This window comes from Excalfactoria chinensis, chromosome 5 (assembly GCF_039878825.1).
Source record: "Excalfactoria chinensis isolate bCotChi1 chromosome 5, bCotChi1.hap2, whole genome shotgun sequence".
NCBI classification, from domain to species: domain Eukaryota; kingdom Metazoa; phylum Chordata; class Aves; order Galliformes; family Phasianidae; genus Excalfactoria; species Excalfactoria chinensis.
The window spans coordinates 14,035,959-14,061,261 of record NC_092829.1 but is presented as its reverse complement, the minus strand read 5'-3'; the positions used below and the strand labels follow the sequence as shown (position 1 = coordinate 14,061,261).

The following is a 25,303-nucleotide window of genomic DNA, read 5'->3' as shown; positions in this document are numbered from 1 at the left end:
TCTTGGAGAAAAGTCTCCGTGCATGTTTCTAAGTTTTCTAAGTAAAATGTATTTCATAAGGAATAGTTACAAATGCCTACTGGCTAATTAATAATCAAGCTTGTTTTGCTGCCTTGGTGAGATGCAAATCTCTCATAGACATTTTAGGAAATATTTCCTGAAAGACAATAATTTTGAGATAGATTTGCAGCAGAGGTGTACAAGTCCTTGTCCTTCTTCAAGAAAGCCTGACAGTTTCCTTGCATGTCATGGAGCAGGTTCGGTATAGAGTTATGATCTGCTGGCAGTCCCTGTTCTAAGTATGTGCTATGAGCTGAAACAGGAACAAACTGCAACCATTCTATCTTAGTCTTAGGAGACTTCCTAGATTTTCATTTTTGACTCTAATTTATTGCCATTGTAACATTCTCATCAGGCACAAATCTGGATCTGAAAGTTTTGGGTGTTTCCCCCCCTCCCCCCCCCCCCCCCCCCCCCCACCTGAATTTGACATGATTAGATCTGGTTTTCATATATGATCTCATTTCTGTTTCTGGAGTGAACAGAAAGATGACCCAGTCAATATATAAGACTGTGTGTCTTGGTTTCCAGTCAGTTGGCCATAGCTCCATGTCAAAAAAAAAAAAAAAAAAAAAAAAAAAAAAAAAAAAGTGTGTAGTGCAAACTCTCCATCACTGCCTTACACTTCTCAAAGCAAGGATTAAGTACTACAGTACTACTCTTTCTAGAAGCAACAGAGATTGAAGTGATGTGTTGGCAAGTTCAGGGATGGATGATTGGTATCATCTGCTAGTAGACAGAGGTAGAATATAATTTAGTACCTTCGTGTCTATAAACAAGAGCTGTAGAGTACAGCAAATAAACATCAAGCAAATTAAAAGTCAATAGGAAATGAGGAATCAGCACTTTTACTCAATCATTTGTTTTTAAAGTCATACTAGATCCTAGTGATTTTTCTGATACAATTTTGCAAACATTTTCATGGCAGTCACTACTTTTCTTGTACTGGACATTGGGTAACAGAAATCAAATTAATCTAACAAATACATAGGGCATAGTAATAAAAAAGTAGTTTATTAAAATAGGCAATATGCCTGTGATCTCTGGCTGCAAGTGTGATGTGAGACCTGCCTGGTAGTAGCCACTTGGCATTCAACTGTAACTGTGGAAGTGTTTTACATATATAGCGAATGAATGGCATCTCTTCTTATAAACACCTTTGCATGAGTTCAGCTTATTTGTGTGAGTTTTTACATTGACACAGATGCATCTGTGCTAAGGTGGTTATATGATAGAGATGTCTCTTCTGTTAAAGATAACAGAGACTTCCAGAAGACTCCCTCTTGGATTAATTCTGCTCCTCATAACTCAGTGGAAATTTTGATGCTACTCTCTTGTCTTTTATAAGTTAAGTTTTAATGCTGACTTTGGGAGTGGAGTTAAACCAATGGGAATTGTTTTTGGGAATCCTGATTGCTGAGAGGTGCAAAATATGCCTAAAGAAAACAGCAGCACATCAAAAACTGTGTGTGGTTTAATATATTTAAAAGGTGTATTATATTTTCTAGGCACATACAAAGACTGAGATAGCCCTATCATTGCCTGAGAACTAAAATGTAGCACTGCTTAAGTGACAATTTATATATAAAGTAGCTTTTTATCTTTCTGTTTAGAAAATTAGGTTAGCATGTTTACAACATTCGTAAAACTACATCAACAAGGTGGTTGACATATAGCTTCTATTTTGATTCCCACTAAATTCTTTTTTATTTTCTTGAAATTATCTCTCCTTTAGTTTATAGTGAGTTTTGTTGAATAAATAACGTAAGTAGCAGGAGGAATGTATGGTAACATACTGTCTGATCTGCAGTTACATTATTGGTCTTGCTTGCTTAGCACTTAGATTTTGAAGGTAACTATTTACCCAAGGAACATTTGTATTCGTAAAGTAAAATGTTTCCTCCTTAAACATGAGCAAAGTTAAAAACACATGAACAACCATTATCATTAGCTCGCAACATATGCTAAAGACCATCTACTATATATTATTTTATAACTTTTCCAAATGTAGTTTAGTTAACATTTTAGAAATATTATATTATTTCTAAATCCATGTGCCTGTTTAAACTTCATTATCTCAAATGATACTGACTGAGTGGTCATGAAACAGTATCATAAAATACATAGACATTATTTTAATGCAATAAACATGTGATTTTTAAGACTGTCTTAACAAACACACATGTTTATTCTTTGCTAAAACATGTTTCTGCAAGTGCCACACCTATATTTTACATGTTTTCAGTCAGTTGTTTCAAATGATTTCATAGAGGGGAGAAAAATCCAATAACCTCTCAAAATCTTGGAGTAAAATACTGATCTGTTTTGACACAGCTATTTTTCCATAGCAAATGTTATTAATACCTAGAATTTTTCTTAACTGTGAAACATGGGTAGGGCACTGAAACATGCATTTTTATATTTTTGCTCCTTATGAACCAGATAACACATGAGATGCAATGAAAATGTTCGTAGCTGTCAATTTTAATTCTTATGTCTTGGAGCATGAAAATCAATGGTTACTAGATTCGTAGATAAACTGGTTTTGGGAGCAATTGCATCTTATGTGGGATGTATCTGGTGTTTTATTATTTGTTTTATAGTGTCATTTCAATGTAATGTGCTGTTCTTTGTGTCTTTGTTGTCTCTTTTTTTTCTTTGTCCCCCCAACAGCATTTTGTCCCGCACAGGGAAGAAGGAGAATCAAGATGCCTCCAATTTGACAGTGCCCATGACCATGTGTCTTTTTCCTGTGCCATTCCCACTCACCCCATCTCTAAGACCACAGGTCAGTTCCATCAACCCTACTGTTACTCGCTCCCTCCTTTACAGCGTCCTGCGAGATGCTCCATCAGAACGTGGCCAGCAAAGTCGTGATGCTCAGTTATCAGACTACCCATCTTTGGACTATCAAGGACTTTACGTGACACTGGTGACACTGCTGGATCTAGTTCCATTGCTACAACATGGTCAACATGGTAAGCAGGCCCTTGAACCCTTCCAGTACACTTAACTTCAGTGCCGTGAATCCATGAATGATGCTTAAATGCAATAGAAGAGATGGGCCTAAACTGATCTGGATCTGGATGTCATATCTACTGGGATGTACTTATATCAAAGTGTTTGGTTTGCTTTCTGAAATAAAAGATATTTTGTTTCGTGAACCATGGATTTGGGTTTGAATTCTGAACTTGTCTGGTTTTCAGTGAAATGCTGGTAGAATGGAACTAAAGTAATACAAATGTGTCTAAAAAATATCTGAAACTTGAATATGAATCTGTTGGGATATCCTCCGGCTTGTCTTTTTGAAGTGGCTCTCTTAAATAGGCATTACTTGGACATATATACCTGCCTTGTGAGGAATATGCAGATTTAGTGTTTTGGTGAAGGTCCATCTCTGCACACAACACAGTATATATACACACTATATACAGTTGATTGAAGAAAAACAATGACAATAGAGATGGCTTTAAAATATTCCAGGTTAAAAAGTTCCCAGTATTTCCATCTGACTTACTGAAAAGCAGTGTTTTCTTAGGTTCTGAACTACTTCATCTCAAGGGTTTTGTGACTGTGGTGTATTTTTATTGTTTCTTTTCCTTTTTTCTTTTTTTATTTTTTATATTTTATTTTTTATATTTTATTTTTTATATTTTATTTTTTATATTTTATTTTTATATTTTATTTTTTATATTTTATTTTTTATATTTTATTTTTTATATTTTATTTTTTATATTTTATTTTTTATTTTTTATTTTATTTTTTATTTTATTTTATTTTATTCCCCTTCAAGTACTACATATATCTGGCTTGCTAATCTGTGGCTTCCCATAATGTGGTTTTGGAACCCAGCATTTTCTTTATGTTGTACAAGCCAAAAATTAATTCTCACCATGGTACCAGGTTGTATTATATCATGATGAACTTATGTAGTTCAGTACAGGGAGTACTGTCATCAGTCTGATTCACTGCTAAACTCTTTAGCAGGAAAGCTGCTTCTGTTAAATGCTAAATTACTTCTGAGTTGGCAGCAGCATGTTTTGATTCAATGATTACTGCACTGGGATCTTAGAAAAAGGGGACTATTAGCAAATTATAGGCTTGATGACTTTACCATTTTTCCAGAAATTGAAGTTAATTATCAAAACAATATTTTTCTAAGTAGGTAACATGGTGATAATTAAAAACCAATGGAGTCTTCTAAAGAACAAATAACACCAAACAAACATGATTTTGTTTTATGATGGCACAATGGTTCTTCTGGTGAAGTTTTACTGTCCTTATTCAGTCTGTCATTGCTGTGTTTCTTGACATGGGCAATCTGGGACATATAGTTGTCACTTGAATAAGGAAAAGCACTCCAGGAGGGAGTGCTTTGGATACACCAAGTGTGAACCTTACAGGAGCCTGTGTTGCATATAGTGTTATTAAATATTTTAATTTTTTACTTGGGCTGATAGCAATGAGAAAGCACTTTGATTTACAGGGGGTATCAAGGTAGTGAAATTAATGTCCCTTATGTGAACAATTTCTAATTCAAAATAATCTTGGTAAATTGCAGTTTGTTTTGAAAAGTCTTCAAAGGACAAAAGTAAAATACTATATCTGAATATGAGAAATCAAATGCAGAAATATTGACTTGAAAGTCATACTGCACGAAGCATTACAGCAAATCAGACGCTGACTGACTCATTAATATACTAATACTGGCAATGTGTAAGCATCTTTTATTAGACATCCAAAGCATTTTATTTAATTTTTCATTCTAATATCTCTAGCAAGGTAGCAGCTGGAGTAAAATTTTCAGATTTGTTCGTCTGGTCCTAAGAAATGCACAAACTATTTGGGAAGAGTCTCCAGGAAAAAGAAACAAGAATAATCTGAAGTCTAGAAAGTGTGGACAGAAAGGAAAAAACAAAATATTTTTGGCTTAAAGAAAACGGAGGGGAATTGTGATTACAAACATGTAAAGATTGTTTAAAGATTGCCGCAAGGAGAAATAAACTGTATTTACGGTTACCTGGGAGAAGGATTAGAAGTAGTTGGCTTATGTTCCAGCAGAAGAAATTTCAAAAACAGAACAAAAACAACAAAACAAAAAAATCCAACACCTTTTTGTTATATGTATAGTTAAACACTAAGAAGAATTGACAGATGAGGGAGTGAAACTTTGTCCTGACATTGCTAAAGCCAAATTAGATAAACATGTGCCAGAAATAATATGCTTGACTCTTTGAGGCAAGGGGACTTCACCTATTATTTCCTGTGCTTCTGTGTATTGAGAATTAAGTTTTGTGATAGAATGTAATTATTTTTTTCCCTCAACATAGCATTTGACAAAAAGAAATGTGGTTTTTTGATTTTGTTTTTTTAACTCTGAACAGTCCATGCTGGTTGGGTAAGTACAAGTGCACTATATGGTCCTCAGATTGGATCATGTCAGACTATACCAAATTGTCAATATGCAAATATGTATTGCAAGAGCAAAATGTGCTCTACCATACAAGTCTAGATTTTCCACAGAAAGCTTACTGCATACACAAAAATGAAGTGCAGACTTCTCTGAGCACTCAGATCATCCTAAGAGTACAGATAAGTTTGGAGAACTGTGTGATACAAATAAGGTTAATGGAGGGAGTCAGTAACAAACAAAATCCCTCTCCTGCAGAGATAATGCCTTATTATATTTTGTAGTGACCACACAGGTTCAAACCTGGAGTTCATTGGATTCTTGGAGGGTTACTGGTCCCAGCTCAGTTCCTTATTTGGAAGATGTCACAGTTCCCACATATACAATAACATATCTCCTCTATTTAGATCTTGAAATCTTGCAATTTCTTAAGTATCCCTTCCAAAGCACTGTATTAATTAGAATTGTCTGGAAACTCATAAATTTATAATTATCTTATTCTTCTGAATAGAAGTGTTCTTGGTCTCAATGGCTGGAAACCAATGGAAACAAGACTCTCTGTTTAATCACATATTGTTTGCAAAATGCAGTGATGCTCCCCAGAGCCTTTGTGTGTGGGAAGCAATTTGCAGTTGTCATAAAGATAATTAAGATCAAAGTCTGATTTTGTTGGCAGATAATCTGAGAAGTTTTTTGCAAAAGGGGGCTTTTTCAAACCTAAGTACCTATCAAATCTGAAATAACACCTCTGCTTAAATGCAGGCTGCTTTATGTAGGTGTGTTCATTTTACTGTATTTGTATTCCCTCCAAACTGTTCTGGATACTGCTCAACAGCTTTTTCCTTCTGTTTTAGGAGGGGCTTCACTGATGAGTGATGTCACTTGTTTGTGACCATGATAATTAAGTAATTAATTATGAAATACTTAGAGGGGAAAAACTTGAATTTAAATGCAAACTTTAGATGGATTCATAGATCAAGAAGTACATAGTTGTAATTATTTTCCAACGTAATGATTCTGTATTTATTTCATTTTATTCAACAGATCTTGGGCAATCAATTTTTTACACTACTACATGCTTGCTTCCTTTTCTCAATGATGATATTTTGAGTACTTTACCTTATACAATGATTTCAACATTAGCTACCTTTCCACCATTTCTGCACAAGGATATTATAGAATATCTCAGCACATCTTTTCTGCCTATGGCTATCTGTAAGTAGAATTTATTCTGGTATTGTTATGGTTCAGAAAACAGTACACTGATACAATATCAGTCTGTGAGATTCAGTTATGTCATAGAATTGTTATGCAGTATTTTTCTGTGTGTATATAAAAAGACCATGGATGAAAATAATTCTATACTTTTTATTTATTATTGATTCTTTTCTTGATTAGAGTTAACAGGCAGGATGCTGCTAAATGATGTGTGCAATATCAATATGCATATGATGTATAATTTTTACATCTGTACTGAACATGGATGTACAGTAATGAATCATTTCAATGTAGTGATACTGTGAAGAATTTCCAGTTGTGAGACCTTGAGTTCTGAATTGTGTACTTGTTTTTGTACCTAAAACCTTGATGTAGAGAGAATTTTAACCATTTTCTGCAGACAAAAATATTAGGTTTAATGTTAAAAATCAGTTTTAACCAACAGTCATTTCCCTGTGAAGTTGATCAGATTCTCAAAACACAGCTGAACAACATCCTGAGTACCTGCTCTAGTTGACCATTGTTTGAGCAGGAGTTGGAAAGAATATCTGTGGATCATCTTGTCCTACATCAACCATCCTGTGATTCTGAGAATATCTCCTCCTTATTTGTATTGCAGGCCTTTATGGAAAAAACAGGATTTTTTTCTTTTAAATTATTATTATTATTATTATTTGTATAAAGATCTACCCTGATGTCAGTGACAAGTGTGGAAATTCCTCTTAGGACAAGGAAAGAAGTATCGTCCAGATTTTGTGGAAAATTACACCTAAATATTTTCAGTCAGTGATCTTGGAAAAATTTCCTCTTTGGGTTAAGAGCAGAATGTTACATCAAACTTTTATTTCCTCTGCTGATGTTATCTGCTAATTAACAGCTGATGTACTTAGGTAACCTATCCCACCCTGTCTTCAGATCTCTAAAACTGTTCTCCAAAAGAACTGATGGAGCCAAATCCTTGACTTTCTTTTACATATGCAATTCTGTACTCTGTGTGGATGACATTCGAAAAGGAATGTTTTAGCTCTCTGTTGCACATTAATGTTGGGGCATATGGGGAGATACCACATTATTCTGTTTTCCCTTCCTTTACCAGTTGTGTGCTCTTCAAAATAGAGTCCTAGGCTTTCTCCACTGGGCATGATCTGTTCCTTTGCAAGGCAAGCAGAGAACCTTTCTTTTTCCTGGTGCTCAGCTCTGAGTCAAACTGAAAGGGAGGGTACAAGAGATGGCATGAGCAGCTGAAGAGCCAGATGGGAGGGATGAAAGTATCTCACTGAACAATGATTTGGTTCTATCCCAAATACTTAGTGTCTTGGTCCTGGCAAACAGGCTTGGGAAAGAGCTGTAGAACATGAACAGAGAAAATACACATCTCCTCTTGTGTAGGTGGGTGCCTTCAAAGATATGTTGCCATGATGTAGTTCTGCAAATGAGCACCTTCACTTTGCTGTTATTCCAAGTCTACTATCTGATAGTAAATGTACAGCAGGAGATTAGAAGGAACTCTAGCTACTTCATGTGTACCTTGGCTACACTGCATTGCTACTGTTTGTCTTTACCATAGATCACGCTGTGGTATATAGCCATAATTTGAGTTCATATTGTGTAGACCCTGAGAAGTACTCTGTGCCATATACCACCAGTCAGCCTCCACCAGTCTCACAGCTTTGCCAGTGCACATCAAAAGTAAGCTTTCCATTCTCCTTGTTTCCTTGCTTTCTACTTCATCCTTGCCTTACCTGCAACCTGAGTCCCAGGTGTGTGTGACTATAGGATTGACTCTGTTCTGATCAGTCTGTGGATTCTGAAGGAGAATGCCTGAGAAGATCACTGTCTTTGGTCTTTGCAGCTCTGAGAAAGAAATCTTACTGGTCTAGGAGAACAGATACATGCCCTGAGAAATGATTCTATATTCTTAGTCATCTCTATCTTCCAGGGGATTACCCCCACTAATATAAAATGTTTTTTTTTCTGTTTTTGTTTGTTTGTTTGTTTTGAACCTTAGGGTTTTTTACTTTTGTTCATATTATTTGTATGAGTTGAAATCAGAATAATATGCTACTTTCCTTGTTATATGCTGATTTTTATTTTTATTTTTTTAATCTTTTCTTTCAAGTGGGCTCCTCAAAAAGGGAAGGTGTTCCTGCTCATGTCAATCTATCAGCATCATCAATGTTAATGATTGCAATGCAATACACGTCAAACCCAGGTATGTGTAAATGTGCAACTTGGTGTATGAATCATGAAATTCTGTCTCAAGTGTGATTAAAGAAGCTCAGATGATAGAAAAAGTCTATCTTACTATCCAATACAGGAGGAAAAATTAGTAATTTTAATAAAAACTGGCATTTCTGAGCATCATGCTCAAGTCATCATTATGCAGATAAGAGATCTCATTGTGATGAAGAAATAGGTTTGGGTCTGGGATGACAGACTGTTCTACTTTAGCTTGACATCAGGAAACAGTGTTAATTTATAGTATCGTATTTTTAGTAAATTTTGGTTTCTGTTATGAAGTGTATCCATCCAAGATGACAACTGATACTTTTTCTTAAAGTAGACAGATAATTCTGGCTACAGGCACAGAACAGAGCTCTTATTCAATTGTAATTGGAAGTACCTAAGCTTAAATACCATTCTCTCTCACTGTGACACAGCCCCAATTAATTCAGTGCAGTCACACAACCAAAATGAAACGAAATTTTACCTGAGAGAGCTGTCCTATTTCATGCTAAAAACCTATCTATCTCCTGTTTTGTACGTATACTTAACTGGCAAGGTGGTGTATGTGAGGAGGAACCTCACACTGCGTGTAAGAATTGCTGCATCACGATAATGCAGCTCAGTGGTAAATAAAAGCAGTAAACTATTTTTAAAAGCTACTTATGCAACTTTTTTGCTAAAGTGCTACATTTCTGCATGCAAGTTCATGTTCAATCCATTAGAGGAAAATTTGCCCCTGTGGTTTTGGGGAAGTCAGACAAATGTTAAAGGGTTCCTTTGGCTCTTGTGTTTGATATGGCTTCTATGCTCTTTGGTATATAAAGGAATTATGTGCTGTCATGTGTTGTTTCTGTCTCACAGTAAATGACAAAACACCCGTTCACAGCTTTATATAGTGCCAGAGAAACAAGCTTTAAGTGAATTAACAGGTATTCCTAAGCAAGATGTCTTAAAAAATGATCTCCATGAGTACCCTCATAGGGCTCATTATCTTACTGCATTACTTGACAGAAAAAAGCTAGTAATATTTAAAGTCTGTTATTTTATGATAACTCTCAGGGCAATAATCCTTTGTCGAGGCTTTTAAAATAAAAGGCAATTAAATTAGATGTAGAAAAGGCAAAAGCAATCGGTTAATTATATCACATCTGTAACATAAGTTTCCATTATCATATTACATCTATACCGTCTTTTCTCTCTCAGTGTATCACTGTCAGTTACTGGAGTGCCTCATGAAATATAAACAAGAAGTATGGAAAGTAAGTTTGTGATGTTATATACTCTGTGGATATGTCTTGGTGGTAATGAAAACCAGAGGGCTTGAAAATAAAGCTTATTATATGCCGAGAGCTGATTAAAAATAGTCTATGTAGCCCATCCTCTGAGTTATGAAGAGGAAGGTACTGATTTTTACATTACAGAAGCAATACTACTTTTAGCAGAACAGACTTCTCTTTCCCAAATATTAAGTGATTGTGGCTCCAAGTGGCAGACATTTTGAAAACTACTGATCCTATCAGTTTCTGTGGTATTTAACTCTTCCAAGGACTCTGTGTAAATATCATCTTAGCTCAAATCTGATCTGGATCCAGTTATTTAGCTATATGACACCTCTTTGCCACAAGAATAGACAAAGGCTTCATTTGCTGTGTGTTAGTACGCCATGTGGGAGGGATCACAGCTGTTGGATAATCTGACCAAACTCAGAAGCCAGTTGTAGGCATATTTTTTAAGTTTTACATCTAATCTACTTGTAAGAGATTAAAAAAATAATTGGCAAGGCATTAAATGTACATATTTTATGTATTCAAGTATATTTGTGAAAGCGAATAGTAAATGTGGAATTGTATTTTTTACCTCGCTCAATATATATTTCTTTCCTTAGGATTTGCTATATGTCATAGCTTATGGACCATCTCAAGTTAAACCTCCAGCAGTACAAATGTTATTTCACTATTGGCCCAACTTAAAACCCCCTGGAGCAATCAGTGAATACAGAGGACTGCAGTACACAGGTCAGTGCAGCTATTTTTGTGTAAGCCAAAATGAAGTGAATATGTGTTCATTGCATTGAATATGTGTTCATAATGTGTTCATTGCATGTTTGCAGTTCTAAGATGTATTTTGAAATCCTTTTGTTTGGTGAGTTGGTGCTTTCATTGGATATACAATATCACAGTGTCTGCGTTTGCAAAAGGTCCTATGAAAAATTAAAAAAATAATAATTATCATGGCTAGTGATTATATGATGTTACTCCAAATATTAACTAAAGGGAACAGGAAGAGAAATAAGTACAGCATTTCAAATGGTCTGTGAAACTGCTTTCTTGGCCTCACAGTGGTTCTGGCTTATGTTTCTTTCAATTACTGCTTTGGTTGCTTTGATGTGCCAGCTGCTATCAGTACTGCTTTTGCTAAGGCTGTTTATCTGGCTGTTGTTGTCAAAAAAGCCTGGTGGCGTCTGATGTGGTCAGTGTAATGGGTTAAGTGCTCAAGGTTGACAGTAGAGTGAAAATAATCCTTGTCATACAGGAGTGTATGACAAAATGCAACAATTTGCATAATAAAAATGAAGAATAGAAGACCATCTAGACCAACTCAAGTTCACATTGAAAGTTTCTTACAGTTATTTGTGAGATTCTTTTAAACATTTGCCTTGTTTGTTGTTTTGTTTTGTTTTGAATAATTCTTATTGTACTCCTCTGCTTCTTCACTTCTTTTATGCAACCAGATTTAAAAATGCAGCACAGTATTCAATCTGACTTCTTACTAACATGGGGCAGACTGGAGTGGTTTTTCTCTATGTAACTTTTCTGTTAATGTATCCCACAGCGAGCTGTGAATCTTCTTCAGTTGCATGGCACTTTGACATGAAGGCATTCCATAAAGCATCCAACTGATATCGCTTGAACCCACCTTTTTGTTTACTTCTTGTCATTATAAAACTAAGGCTCCTTCTGTGGCTAGAGTGTTTCTCCAGTGTTACAGCAGTGTTTTCATTTAGCTTATGAATATTTTTTGAATGTACTGAGGGGCAGGGGGAAGAATTATTAATTAATTCAAAACCTAGTGAAAGCGGGAAGGATCTACAAAGGGAACATCCATGTCTTTCTTTTTCCTTTCCTTCATAGGTCATTTATTGTAGTCATTAGTCTTCCTGAGGAATTACTTCTTTCATATTTATATAGTACTTATCCAAGGGGATCTTGGATTTCATTGATATCACTAGACACGAAGAGTATAAATAACTTCTGTCTGTTTATTAATCTATTGTATTTTGGTTTTGCAGCCTGGAATCCTATTCATTGCCAGCATATTGAATGCCATAATGCAATTAACAAACCAGCTGTGAAGGTACTGCTATTTTGTCAGAGGTCAAACCTGACTATCTGGAGGTGGGGGAGGTTGCACTTTGCCCCAGCTATAAGGTGTGGTGATGTTTAGGTGACTAAGAGCAGCTGGGTAGCTAAGAGAATAGAAAAACATTTCAAGACTGAAAGAGTTAGAGCTTTGTGAATGTTTTTTCAGAATGCCTAAAGCAAGATGGAATATTTCCTCCAATAACTGTCAGACAAGTCTTAACAAGTAACATTAGAATGGTTACAAAGCACTGCATCAAATTCTAAACTGGCTTATAAATATTTTCCCGAACATATGTGTTTGTGTTAATATATGTGCAAATCTTATTATGAGGGTTGCTCTGAAAGTAATGCCTTCTGTTTTGTTATATTTGTTCATGGCACTAGAGGCAGATGTTGGTGATATAGCAGTAGAGGTTGAACCTTCTCAACAGTAGTCTGTTACATTTTGTTGCTGTGTGACAGATGGCAGCAGAGGGGCAGTCTGACAAAATGGCATCTGACATGGAAGCTCTTATGAAGCAGAGATGTGGAACTGGATTTCTTCATGCTGAAAAAATTGCATCCGTTGACATTCATCTACGCTTGCTGAATGTTAATGGAGACCAAACAGTAGATGTGAGCACAGTGAGGTGCTGGGTGGTGTGTTTTGGCACTGGGGAAAGCAACAGTGAGTCAATTCCGCTAATGTAGAGTTTCACAAGTGTGGCATGCAGCCATAGTTCATCACTGGTAAAAATACATAGCTGATGGTAGTGACTCTATTGAAAAACATTGTTTTGTAGCTGAGAATTTTCTGTGTCAAAAAGGACTGTTGCACTTTTTGTGTCTGTTGTAGCTCCCATGGAAATAAGTAGGAGACATTACTTTCAGAGGAACCTAGGTATATACATGCAACATGTCAGTTATATGGATACAAGTTCACCTCGGTATCAGACTGATGTCATACAATACTTGTACTCTCATTGTGATCCTTTGATGTTCCAGAGCAAATAGCAATAGTGATTTATATACCTCTTTTGTAGCCTGCTTTAAGAGGAGGCAAATGTTGGCTTTTTTGTTTACACACAAAGTGACAAGTAAAATGGTTTGCACAGGATCATAGAGCAATTCAGTGGCAGACAACAATAGCATCCCAAGTTCAGAGCATACTATAGCTTGGCATACTAATTAGTTAAATATGTAGGTGCAATTAATTTTCCTGGTGTCACTTCATATATCAACACAATTCTGCAAGTCAAAAAATTCTTCAGTGAACCTTTTCCACAGACTGTTTTGCAGACTGGATATCATGGTGACACTTGCCCCACATGTGGGGTTATTCTGTCACTGGATAGTTCTGTGTGCTGGATAGTCAACAGTTGTGATGACTGAAAATTAGGTTCTGCTAGAGGGGAATTTACTGAGAGAGAAATAAACTTTTACATTACCTTGTCCTAAGTGATTCTCTCAGTGACTGTTTGGAAGAAACAAACAGTTTGTTGTGACTATGCAAAGTTAATGAATGTCAATGTGTAACACAAAACGTACTTGTCTTTCAGAGAATGAAAATTCTCGTATTGGAACACAAATTGAAAACGAGAGTCTATGGGAAAAGAACAGATATGTTCCTGTCTTTGTTAGAAATACTTTGAGATTTTTGACTGCCAGATCCTTAGTACCATACTTAGTACCATGGGAATACTTAAAGCTCTCAACAGTTATCAAGGCTGCATTGTATAGGTTGTCTCTGCATTAACACACTGAACATTTTCTCAGTGAACTTTCATGGACAGATGTGTTAATTATTTTCCTTCTCTGTGTTTCAGATGTGCATTGACCCATCCTTGTCTGTGGCTTTGGGTGATAAACCACCTCCCCTATATCTCTGTGAAGAATGCAGCCAGAGAATTGCAGGGTAGGTATACTGAGAGATGGAGAATGATCAGGTGATCAGGCACGGTCAGTTAAACTCTGCAGTTCAGAAGAATCTGTTACAGAAGATTGTTATGATTTTTTTTTTTCCCCTGTATGATTAGCATATAATTTGTATAGTTAACTCTTGAAATATAGAGAGCACAATGCAACACAGTGAACAAGGATTACAGAAACTTACCCAAACAATTAGCACTTGCATTTAAATGGGTCAGTAGTGAGTTTTGAAGTTAAGATCATTGAATGACTAGAGTGTGCGATGTACTGACTGTGGTAGAGGAACCTTACTAACTTACAAGCTTTTGCTTAGGATACTTTTTTTTTCCTCCTCATCCTCTGAATGTTATTAAAGCAGGATATTACAATGAAAGATCTTTTGCAGTGACTTGGTTACTTTTCTGTAGCATATATTTCAGATTGCTCTCTAACATGTACTGTGAAGCAGCAAGGTAAAGAATTGAAACTGGTCCAGGTTTGTCCAGTATATTAAAGGAATATATCCTGAGAGGAATTAACCTCATTCACCTCAATTTTTTTAAATTGATTTTAAATTAATTTTTCTGTGCTTTATCTACTACTAATACAGGGGACTTCCAATCATTACATCAAACAGACAAAGTTACAGTTAGTTCAGAAGCTCCATGTTTTTGTTTTGTCCTCAATTTAACAGCCACCTTTATATCACACCAGCTGCCAGAAAAATCCATTAAATCTTGTAGAAGTCATCTTAGTTTTTAAGGCATTGATTTAAAGCTTCAGGACAAAGTAATTTATTTGGTAGACCCATAGCTTCTAAGGAGACTCACAGTAAGTGGTACTAGTACAGTTTTTTTCCATATCTGTCTGTCGCTCTTATCTTGCTATCGCTTCTTAGCCTTCAGACTTCCAGAGCACACACCATTTTCATTTGATAAATTAGTGACTTATAAGTAATTTTTGAAAGCTTTGAACACGATGTACCATTATCAGAGTGGTAATTTGCAGTAAGTCAGGGACAGCAAAGAGAGGCAAAATCAAGCAGCCTGCTGTGTAAGAAACTGTACTTGTAAAAACACCGCTTCAGACAAAAGTCAATGCTTCCACATTAATTTAGATAACTTTTCTCAGTGCAAATCTAAATGCATACATAAGTAAGGAAATGGAAATCTAATTAGATATACAATTTTTATAGGGATCACAGTGAATGGTTGATTGATGTTCTCCTACCACAAGGTAAGAGGAATTTTAAGGGTAGGTACAAACCCGTTATAATTGTACAACCCTATGTTTATTGGCATTTCTGCATACTGTGTTACTTAAAGTGCTGCCTTCTATTTTTAAAAAGTATTGTAGGATTTTAAAGTGGCTTGTACTTCATGCTGCTAAATGTCTTTCAAGTACTATAAAGCATTAACTACTTAATACTTGAAATCATATGCAGCTCTTTAGTTGTGAGGAAACAGAAGTAACTGAATGGATTTTAAATTCTATAAGCATATATTATTGAAACCAATTTTTTAAATGTATTTTGGCCAAGAAGAGGAGCTCATTCTTCTGATAACCTGGCTCTGATTTTAAAGCTTTAAAAGCTTCTGAAAATCTGTTCAAGAACAGGAAGCTGGAAAGAACATCAGAAATGGACGTATTTTTCAATGACTCGTTCATCAATCCAGTTCTGGTCCATTGGGCAAAGAATACGTGCGGTATTCTACTATCTCCCAGAAGGCAGGCTAAGCTTATTGGTGGACTATGTAGACTTTCCTGAGTTTACAAGGACAGTCACATATCCTCTAAAATACTGTTTTAAGGTCAAAATGAAGACATTCCCTTTCCCTTTGTTCAGCAGATTGGAAATTCTTTGCCTGTGAATATTTTTCTTGCTGTTTCCTTACAGTTACAATCTAACACAGGCTACAAAATGTATCATTTATTTGAAGGGATTGTTTGTTTGTTTATTTGAAGGGAGTCAGGGATTCAGAAGCCTCTGAATCAGATAAGGGGTGAAAGACTGAAAGGTACTGCTTACAGGTTGAATCTGTAAATATTTCTCTGTGGAGTTAGGGATCATGGATGTACAGGCTACATCTACACTGTTAATCTAAATTCACTAATACTGCCAGCTTTTGCAGACAATGTAATTGTATGAGCCCAGCCTCCCATAGTATGCCAGTTGCATTAGTATGCCAACAGGCCTTCTGTTGCAAGTCCTCCTATGAGGTGAAGTGGATAGGAGCACAGCACGCTGTTATTTCACTTCCATGTAGGAACAGCTAGTAAACACATGTATGCAGTGTCTTACCTCCAGAAATCCAAGACACTTAGAGATTCAAGTAGTATCTGGATGCACAAGTTTAGCCCCAGAGAATTCCTTGCAGCTATTCCATTTTCCCATGGTTGCCATATTATATCAGAACAATCATCATTCTGTGTTGATGTTTTGTATGCCTTCCCCTTACAGCTGAAATTTCTGCTATATGTCAGAAGAAGGTAAGATTAAGTCATTTCTGTGATGAGGCATGATTTGGTGTGTTGTATGTAATGTCATTCCATTAGTGTGTGGTGCATCCTTTTTGGTACCATTCCAAGTTTTCACAGTTTGTCCATGAATGCATTTGTTGGAGATGGGAATGATTTAGAAGCAAGATTTCTTTTTGTTTGAACTGTTGATATTTGACTGTAGTTGTAGGCTTTTATTCAAGATGTAGTGAGTAAGGCAATCTAATTATGCAATTGAGTGGATTTTTTATTCTATATCTGCTTATGAAATAAATAAAGCAAAGAGTGTTTTATATCGTCTTGTTTTCCAGAAGTTCTAGATTAATCTTAAATTGGACAAAACTCCTACTGTAAAAAGTGAATTGATTTAAATATATGAACTGAAAGTATTCAGTGGTCTAAAAAATTGCTGACAAAAAGAATCTGCTTGCAAAACCTACCAGCTAATGTGTTTTAATAACAGTTTAGTAATGAAGGATATAATATATAACATATGCTAGATCTTGTGTGATAAATAAAGCTTTTCTCTTGGGCCGGATTACCAGAGGTCAAAAATGAAGGTAGTGCACACTTCAGGGGTTTGGACAATTATGTATGATAAGCCAGATTCACACACAGACAAACTGATGTGGCATTAACATACCTAAGAATGTGTTAGTTTGCTATATGTTAAACCTGAAGGGATGCTTTGAAGTATAAACAAGGGTTAAGAGAACTACTGTAAATTTTCAGATTTCTCCAAGCCAGAAGTTGATGACTTAAATGTTGGTTTGGCCTGCTCCAAAAGAAGAGCAACTGTGACATTTAAGTCCATACCTGAGCTCGTGTTCTTGAAAGCACAGGAACACTTGGCATCAGGAGTTTGTACACGTCTGTTCTTGTGCATAGTGATTGGCAAACAACCAACACTTGAGCCAGCTTTCCAGTTTGGACTCTCATCACAGTTTTCAGTTCCACTGCCTTATCCTTATGGCCTAATAAAATTCTTTTTATTTTCCAGAACTGTAGTTCACATGTCAGAAGGGCTGTGGTTACATGCTTCTCAGCGGGATGCTGTGGTCGCCATGGCAATAGGCCAGTGCGCTATTGCAAAAGATGCCATTCAAATCATCACAGCAGTGAAGTTGGGGCAGCAGCGGAAACCCATCTTTACCAGACCTCACCACCCCCTATCAATACACGAGAGTGTGGGGCAGAGGAGCTTGTGTGTACTGTAGAAGCTGTGATCAGGTAATATTGTATTTATACAGCATCTATATGTAAAGCAGGATCAAGCTTTTTTGTAAACACTGCCTGCATAACTCATGGGTACTGAACTCCTGCTGCTTTGGTTCAGTACCAATCAACCATGAGTGTTGTCCTCACAGAAGAACTCAGCCTTGAATCCTAGAACTAAATTTTATTTTATTACTGTCTCTGGGAAAATGTTGACATCAAATGCCTTAATCTCTAATCACTGTTCATCAGATATCTGTATCCAGTGCAGGAAAGCTGTCTTCACTGCCTGCAAACTTGTTTTATAGCTTGCTGAAAGAAGCGGAGTTCCATGCTGAGCAGAGGGAGCATGAACTCAACCGCAGGAGGCAGATGGGCCTATCCTCTTCCCATCACTCCCTGGACAACACAGACTTTGATAATAAAGATGATGACAAACATGATCAACGCCTCCTAAGCCAATTTGGTATCTGGTTCTTGGTAAGAAGTTCTTGCTCTTTTATTCTGAAGCTTAAATTCTTTTTCTCGCTCTCAGCCATCAGCTATTAAGTGGTTGGAGGGAACTTCCAAAATCTTCTGTCATCTGTTACTTTTCTTCTTTTCTTGTTTTTAAATTCAGTGCAGTATCCTGACTTGAAACATTCTCCTTCTCCTTAGATGGCAGCAAAAGCTCAAACAGCAGGTCATTAAGGGCTTCGAATGTGCCTGGTCTGTGATTTGAGACACAAACTTCATCTTTGATTTGGGATAGTCTTACAGTGCAAACAATGTTTATAAAATAAAAGAAAGTTTGGAGGAAAAAAAAACCCTCTTGGTTTGGTTTAATCTTTTTCATTTCTACATTTTATATATTTATATTTGAGTCATATATTTTACTGGACATTGGATTACCTTTTGAAAAGAGAACTGATTTTAAAGCTCAAACCAGAATGTTTTAGTTTGTCAAAGCATTGTTTTGATTCTTTTCAGCATTAAAAAAGATAAAAAATAAATGCTTATTCTTTTCCTCTTATTGAAATTTTCTGGTTGTGGAAAAATTTTGTCAATTATCCTGTGCCAAATTAAAAACTGATCAGCTGGGTTACCTTACATTTATTCTGCATCCATTTATCTCTGAGAATATGCAAAATATAGTAGACAAATACTTTCATTTCTAGAATGAAAGCTGATAAACTTTGTATTTCTGTCTTGCAGGTGAGCCTTTGCACTCCCAGTGAGAATACACCCACAGAGAGTTTAGCAAGGCTGGTTAGCATGGTATTCCAGTGGTTTCACTCTACAGCTTACATGATGGATGATGAAGTTGGTAGCCTGGTTGAAAAGCTCAAACCCCAGTTTGTTACCAAGTGGTTGAAGACAGTTTGTGATGTCCGGTTTGATGTCATGGTTATGTGCCTTCTTCCTAAACCAATGGAGTTTGCCAGGGTAAGAATAATTCATCTGAAGGTTTATTTAGTTGCCACAGACATTAAACTGGATAAGCACTATTTCCCCCTCAGTCCTACCTGAAGAGGGGAGAAATCTCATTGGTAAAGGAGTAGTAGAGCTCAGGAATTTTTCTCTTCAGAGATTTTCAAGTTCTACGGGAATAATTTACATCAATATGAGGACAAAGTGAAAGAATATTATAGAGATTGAAAGATACTGTGCATCTTCATTATGCGCTAAAGCATACATTACAGAAATAGGGTGTCACTTCTTTACTAGTCTGCTTTACTGTTATGTTTCTGACTTACGTGACTCAGAAGACTCATCTGCCATAGTTTGCATTATTGTTAATGGCGAGAGACAGATTTATCTGGAAGGTCACTAGGGGGGCACCAGTGAGACCCCTTGCTTGAATAACTCCCTGAAGGAGCCTTCCTCACTTTCTGCCCTTTAATTATGAAACTGAACTTGCCTCACCATGTAGTTGAAGGCAGGCATCAAAATTAGACACATGAATATTCATCTATAGAAAATGAAACATCAGGATTAAAATAGGAATTTTATGTTTGTGAGGGGTGTAAGGCAGACTTTTTCTGCATTTATCACTGCCGGCTGTACTCGTTCTTTTGTAGACTTTGGAGATGACTTTTATTTTATGATCTTCCTATGTATAATGTCAGATGGACGAGTTCATTTTAATTCCTACAAGTTAGTGGTTAGTGTAGGAAGTGTCATCTGGACTTGATACACTACACCATCAGGTATGATGTGCATCTGTGGATTTTTCATGACCTCATATTTAGCTGTGATGAATAGAGTTAAAAATATTTTGCTGGCTGAGAGTACCGTTAGTTGCTGCCAGAACAGCAGGCATCTCTAGAACCATTAAGGAACAGCAGATGTGAGCTGAGGTCAGTTAGAATAATTAGTTTCCATAGACCAGTTATTTATTTACTTGGATGTATACTTTTTGCCTCCCATAACACAGAAGTTTCAGACAAATAAATAAAAGCAAAACAAGTAAATAAAAATCAAAAGTGCCAAAGATCTGGTTTAGACCAAGCTTTCCAAAATAAAGATCCTGCACTGTTGCTGGTGGCCCAGAGCAAATAATTGAAGATACGAGTTTGAGCAAACAAATATGTTCTTCATTGAGAATTGTAATCAGTGGGATATTCTGTGCCATGACCTGGAAGTGAGCACAATTATTCTAAATCTTGGACAGTCCTTTTTTTTTTAAACTATGGCTCAAATGAGTGAGGAAAAAAAGCAATTCGGTCACCATGGCTGAATTCTAAGTTGGGGCTGATGGATGCTCATGAACATTCCTCATGATTTCTTGGCTCCAATACACTGAGAAAATTGGTGCTTGTGTTGGACCAGTTATGCGGGACTAGAAGTAATGGTCATCAGTATAATTCCTGAAAATACCCACAGGTTGGTGGATACTGGGACAAATCGTGTAGTGCTGTGACCCAGTTAAAAGAAGGCCTGAATCGAATCCTTTGCTTGATTCCATACAATGTAATAAACCAGGCCGTGTGGGAATGTATAATGCCAGAGTGGTTGGAAGCTATAAGGACAGAAGTGCCTGATAATCAATTGAAAGAATTCCGGGAAGTATTAAGGTATGTAGACATTTGTAGAAACCATTTTTATTATTACATATGTTGATTGTTGAGGGGTATCAGTGAAATAAAATGTTGGAAATGAATGAAGAAGTCATTCAGCCTGCTTTCCTTTGTACAGTAGACAGTAGTGAGTGAATATTTCTGAATTTTTCATGAATTATATTTAGTTTAGAGCACTTAACCTTTGGGAAAGTTTCATTTTATTGCTCTTTGTATCCTTGAATCAGCTTTGTTGAGCAAAGAACACTTTCAGTGTCTTCCTATAGTGTGGTGGAAAAAGCTTCATTTTTCTCCTGGCCAGCTGTTGAGGATTAGTAAAGCTGGCACTGAAAAATAGTTGATTTATGTTGATTTAACTGCTATCTACTGCTGCTGAACAAAGAAAGTACCAGAATAAGAATGGTGACTGTTGGAGTCGCAATTGTATATTAGCTGTATGCCGTTGACAGCAAAATTTCACATTGTCTGGCTCTGACACTAACTTTATAAGTATATAAGTTTATATTTGTACAGACTGATGAAAACATGTTTAGTGAGAATAAGAAATGGTGGAGTGGTGAGATATTTTTCTATGCATTGAATATTGAAATCAAACTGGGCATAATATATGATGCAAATTCTTAAAGTGCATCACTAAATTCACTGTGCTGAGGAACTAGAACAGCTTGCCCTGAGAAGTTGTGGAGGTGTTTCAAGGCCAGGCTGGATGGGGCCACAGGCAGCCTGATCCTAGTGTAGAGGGTGGCAAACCTACCCACAACAGGGGAGTTGGAACTACGTGGTCTTAAGATCCCTTCCAACCCAAGCCATTCAATTATTCAATAAGACTCAATCAGAATGGGTGGCTTCAGTAGTGTAGCTCAACTCCTCTGGAGAATGAGGATGGCAGTAAGATTCCAGAAGCATCGCAAGTGCTAATTGTGAGATTGCCTTTCTACTAGTCTTCTGTTATACCTTGCTATGACAACATGTCATAATAACTCAGCAATGCTCTACTTTTGTCCTACTTTTCAGCAAAATGTTTGACATTGAACTTTGCCCTCTGCCTTTCTCCATGGAAGAGATGTTTGGCTTCATCAGCTGTCGATTCACAGGGTATCCAGCCTCTGTGCAAGAGCAAGCATTGCTTTGGCTGCATGTAAGTGTCTTCTTTTAATAAGTAAGCAAAGACCATTTTACCCGAGTAATCGTGTATCCAGAATTTTCAAGTAAAGTAGGAATCTTGTAGATTTATCTTCCTCCTAGTAACAGTTATGACAAGTTCAGATGAACTCATACTAGTTGACGAAGTAGGTGATGATATTCCCAGAGATATGCAGATAGCCAGTTCTGTCAGTATACTGGCATCTATAGGCAGTGTGTCTGAATTCTTAGAATAAATACAGGAATTCTATTTTAGGTAATAATCAAGACATTAAAAATATTTGTATGAATAACTATTTACTATTTTTGCTTCGCAGAAACATTTTGTGGAACAGCTTCACATAACCATTTTGTGCATAAAACTGATCTCAATGTTCACCAAGCACCATGTGATCAAATATTTTGAAAATATACTTTTTTTGGCAGTTCTGTTTTGCCTTGATTTGAATAGAAACCTAAATTCACAGCTCACTTCATTGTATTCCAAAAATAAATGCGTGCAACTTGCAGATCTGAGGATCATGTGATAAATATGTTTATAGAGTAGTTGATATTTTTGATCAATCTTGAATCTTATGTTGTTGGTTTTTTTTACTTATTGTCTTTCCTCAGGTGTTATCTGAACTTGACATTGTTGTTCCTCTTCAGTTACTGATCAGCATGTTTTCTGATGGAGTTAATTCTGTGAAGGAATTAGCAAATCAAAGAAAATCTAGAGTCAGTGAACTGGCAGGAAATGTTGCAGCTCGGAGGGTAATGGTTATTTCTCCTGCATGGTTTATTTATTTATTTACTTACTGCTTAGAACTGTTATCTTAATAGAACACGTGAAGAGTTAAAGTCATTTTTCAATATGACAACATTTGTTTGGAACTCCGATACAGATTTTGAGAGTGAAAGAAAATTGACATGACTTCTTCAGTTAATACCTCACTGTCACGTGTTCAGTGTAAAGACAATGCAGGTAGGGAGGAGAGAACTCTGATGAAAAACTTTTTCCCTAGTCTCATTTAGAATAAGATTTTTTTATATGCTTAGTATCCATGTGAGCATGTTTACTTTATATGTTTTCAGGTAAGCGTTGCTTCTGATCCTGGGCGCAGAGTTCAGCACAACATGCTGAGTCCTTTCCCAAGTCCATTCCAGAGCCCATTTCGAAGTCCTATACGTAGTCCTTTTCACAGTCCCTTCAAGAACTTTGGGCATCCTAGTGGAAAGGCAATTGACTTTGACTGTGAGGATGATGAAATGAATCTTAATTGCTTCATTTTGATGTTCGACCTCATCTTGAAGCAGGTACTCATGGAAGAAAAATATCCATATTAAGGGACACCTAAGTTCTGTAGTTACTTTTTTTTTCTCTCTAATCCTGTATCAAGGCTCTTTCTGATGAGGGACTATGACAAAATATAAGGCATTTAAATTTTACTACAGCTTTCATGTGCCTTTACCCATATAAGAGGTAAGGGTTCATGGTCAGTGAAGAGAAGGTAGACACATTCACATTATGTTGGATATCTCATATGAGTAAAATGAGCTTTCCTTTGGAGGTGTGCTTTTTCTACAGGCTGGAAGAAGTTTGTTGACAGGCTTAGATTAGATGCATAATTTTTGGTTAGCTAAAGTTATACACTGAGAATTGAGATCCAACTGTTTTGAGTAACTGCCTCCAAGTAATGTTAATGGGTTCTGTGCTTAAAATTATTTATTTACCTTCAAAATAACATTTAGTGCTTTGGTTTCTAAAGAAATTTTAAATCCTTACTCTTTTTACTTTTTCAGATGGAACTCCAGGATGATGGTGTCACTTTGGGCTTAGAGAATAGCATTTCAAAAGATATAATATCCATCATAAACAATGTGTTCCAGGCACCCTGGGGTGGTTCTCACACATGTCAGAAAGATGAAAAAGCAGTTGAATGTGGTCTGTGTCAGTCCAGCATTCTGTGTTACCAGCTGGGTTTTGAGCTGCTGGAACAGCTTGCTCCAAAAGAAGAAATCAGGCTAGTGGTAAGTACAAGTGGGCATGCTGAAGCTCCTCTTCATTATGCTCATTACATTGTGCACAAGGGATCAAAGCTGCACTGACCTTTGGTGTGGAACATTCAGGAAGTTGAAGCAAAAATGCCACTGAATTTAAAATCTCCTAAGGTTGAATTTATTCAGAGGACACAGGGAAGGTGCAGTATTCCTTCAGTGTGAACTCTTCTCCTTGTCAATGCTGCCCACTTTGGAAGTACATTCCTATGATACTGTTTTAAATGAAATATGAAACATTAATACTTAGTACTTTCCATCTTCCTTTAAAGGCTAAGAGTAGATACTTTCAAATGATTAGTGATTTTGAGTAGAAGGGGGCAACTTGAAATGTCTTAATTCTTGCTTGACTGTTAAAAATGCTCAGAATAGAAGACAGGTTTGGTGGATCCAGAGGCCTGCGGATACTCCTCCGCTCCAGTATGCAGTCATTAAGTATGATCACTTAAATCCATGTCTGAAACATGATCTTATTGTCAGAATGCAGTTCCTGATGCAGGATTTTAGATGTGCAGATAATTTGAATACTCAAGTTTATATGGAAGCTAGACAATCTCTGCCTCATCTGGGCTCAGTTTATCCAGACAAAATGTTAATAACTGCAAGATATGGCCTAATGTATTTAGAAAAAACATCAAGAAATGAATTTAACTTATTATGTTCTTAAAGGAGCCCACAGATAACCTTGAGGATAGTCTTCTGTATACTAGACCTGAGTTTATTATAGGAACTGAAGGAGAAGAGGAAGACAAATCAGCACCAAAACATGGAGAAAACCCAGGGAATCACACAGAGACCACGGAAAATACTGGTAGGTTTGGTGAGAAGACTGAGTATTTACATTAGGCCTTGAAAGAAATGTTTCATTCATACAGAATACAAGGTTTTGAAGCAGTTTTTCAGGAACAACAATACAGAGTCACTTTCCTTCTCATCTATTTAATTCTTTCAGCATATCAACAGAAGACTGTATTGTGTTAGTAGTAGGTGTTTCTGACTCAAAAAATGTTGGAAGAGATCTTGGCTTTGTGAAAATACCAACTAACAGAAACACTGGATACCAAATTCTGTGCAGTTGTAACTTTACTGATGTCAGTGTTACTATTGCAAGAATTAATTTGCTTCTGATTATTTTAACATTCTTTAGTTTCACTTTGAATCCACAAATGAGAGGACTTTAACAACAG

General features: G+C 36.4%; 1 protein-coding gene across 7 annotated transcripts in view; it reads left to right on the top strand.

The window, feature by feature from the left end:
* UNC79 (unc-79 homolog, NALCN channel complex subunit) overlaps window positions 1–25,303 on the top strand; it is an 88,097-nt gene that overhangs the window by 7,021 nt on the left and 55,773 nt on the right. For 5 of the 7 annotated variants that reach the window (XR_011903743.1, XM_072338146.1, XM_072338148.1 and 2 more), the window contains exons 3-20: window positions 2,734–3,038; window positions 6,515–6,685; window positions 8,808–8,900; window positions 10,118–10,173; window positions 10,800–10,929; window positions 12,204–12,268; window positions 14,082–14,170; window positions 15,359–15,399; window positions 16,625–16,653; window positions 17,663–17,892; window positions 18,186–18,357; window positions 19,072–19,302; window positions 20,743–20,933; window positions 21,951–22,074; window positions 22,692–22,832; window positions 23,154–23,375; window positions 23,862–24,089; window positions 24,786–24,927. Coding sequence is in view for 6 of the 7 variants with exons in the window: in XM_072338146.1 (XP_072194247.1) it covers window positions 2,734–3,038; window positions 6,515–6,685; window positions 8,808–8,900; window positions 10,118–10,173; window positions 10,800–10,929; window positions 12,204–12,268; window positions 14,082–14,170; window positions 15,359–15,399; window positions 16,625–16,653; window positions 17,663–17,892; window positions 18,186–18,357; window positions 19,072–19,302; window positions 20,743–20,933; window positions 21,951–22,074; window positions 22,692–22,832; window positions 23,154–23,375; window positions 23,862–24,089; window positions 24,786–24,927 (2,660 nt within the window). In the remaining variant the exon portion in view is untranslated. Of the gene's footprint in view, window positions 1–2,733; window positions 3,039–6,514; window positions 6,686–8,807; window positions 8,901–10,117; window positions 10,174–10,799; window positions 10,930–12,203; window positions 12,269–14,081; window positions 14,171–15,358; window positions 15,400–16,624; window positions 16,654–17,662; window positions 17,893–18,185; window positions 18,358–19,071; window positions 19,303–20,742; window positions 20,934–21,950; window positions 22,075–22,691; window positions 22,833–23,153; window positions 23,376–23,861; window positions 24,090–24,785; window positions 24,928–25,303 lie in introns of those variants that run through there. The other 2 variants (XM_072338149.1, XM_072338150.1) reach the window with 2 other exon arrangements.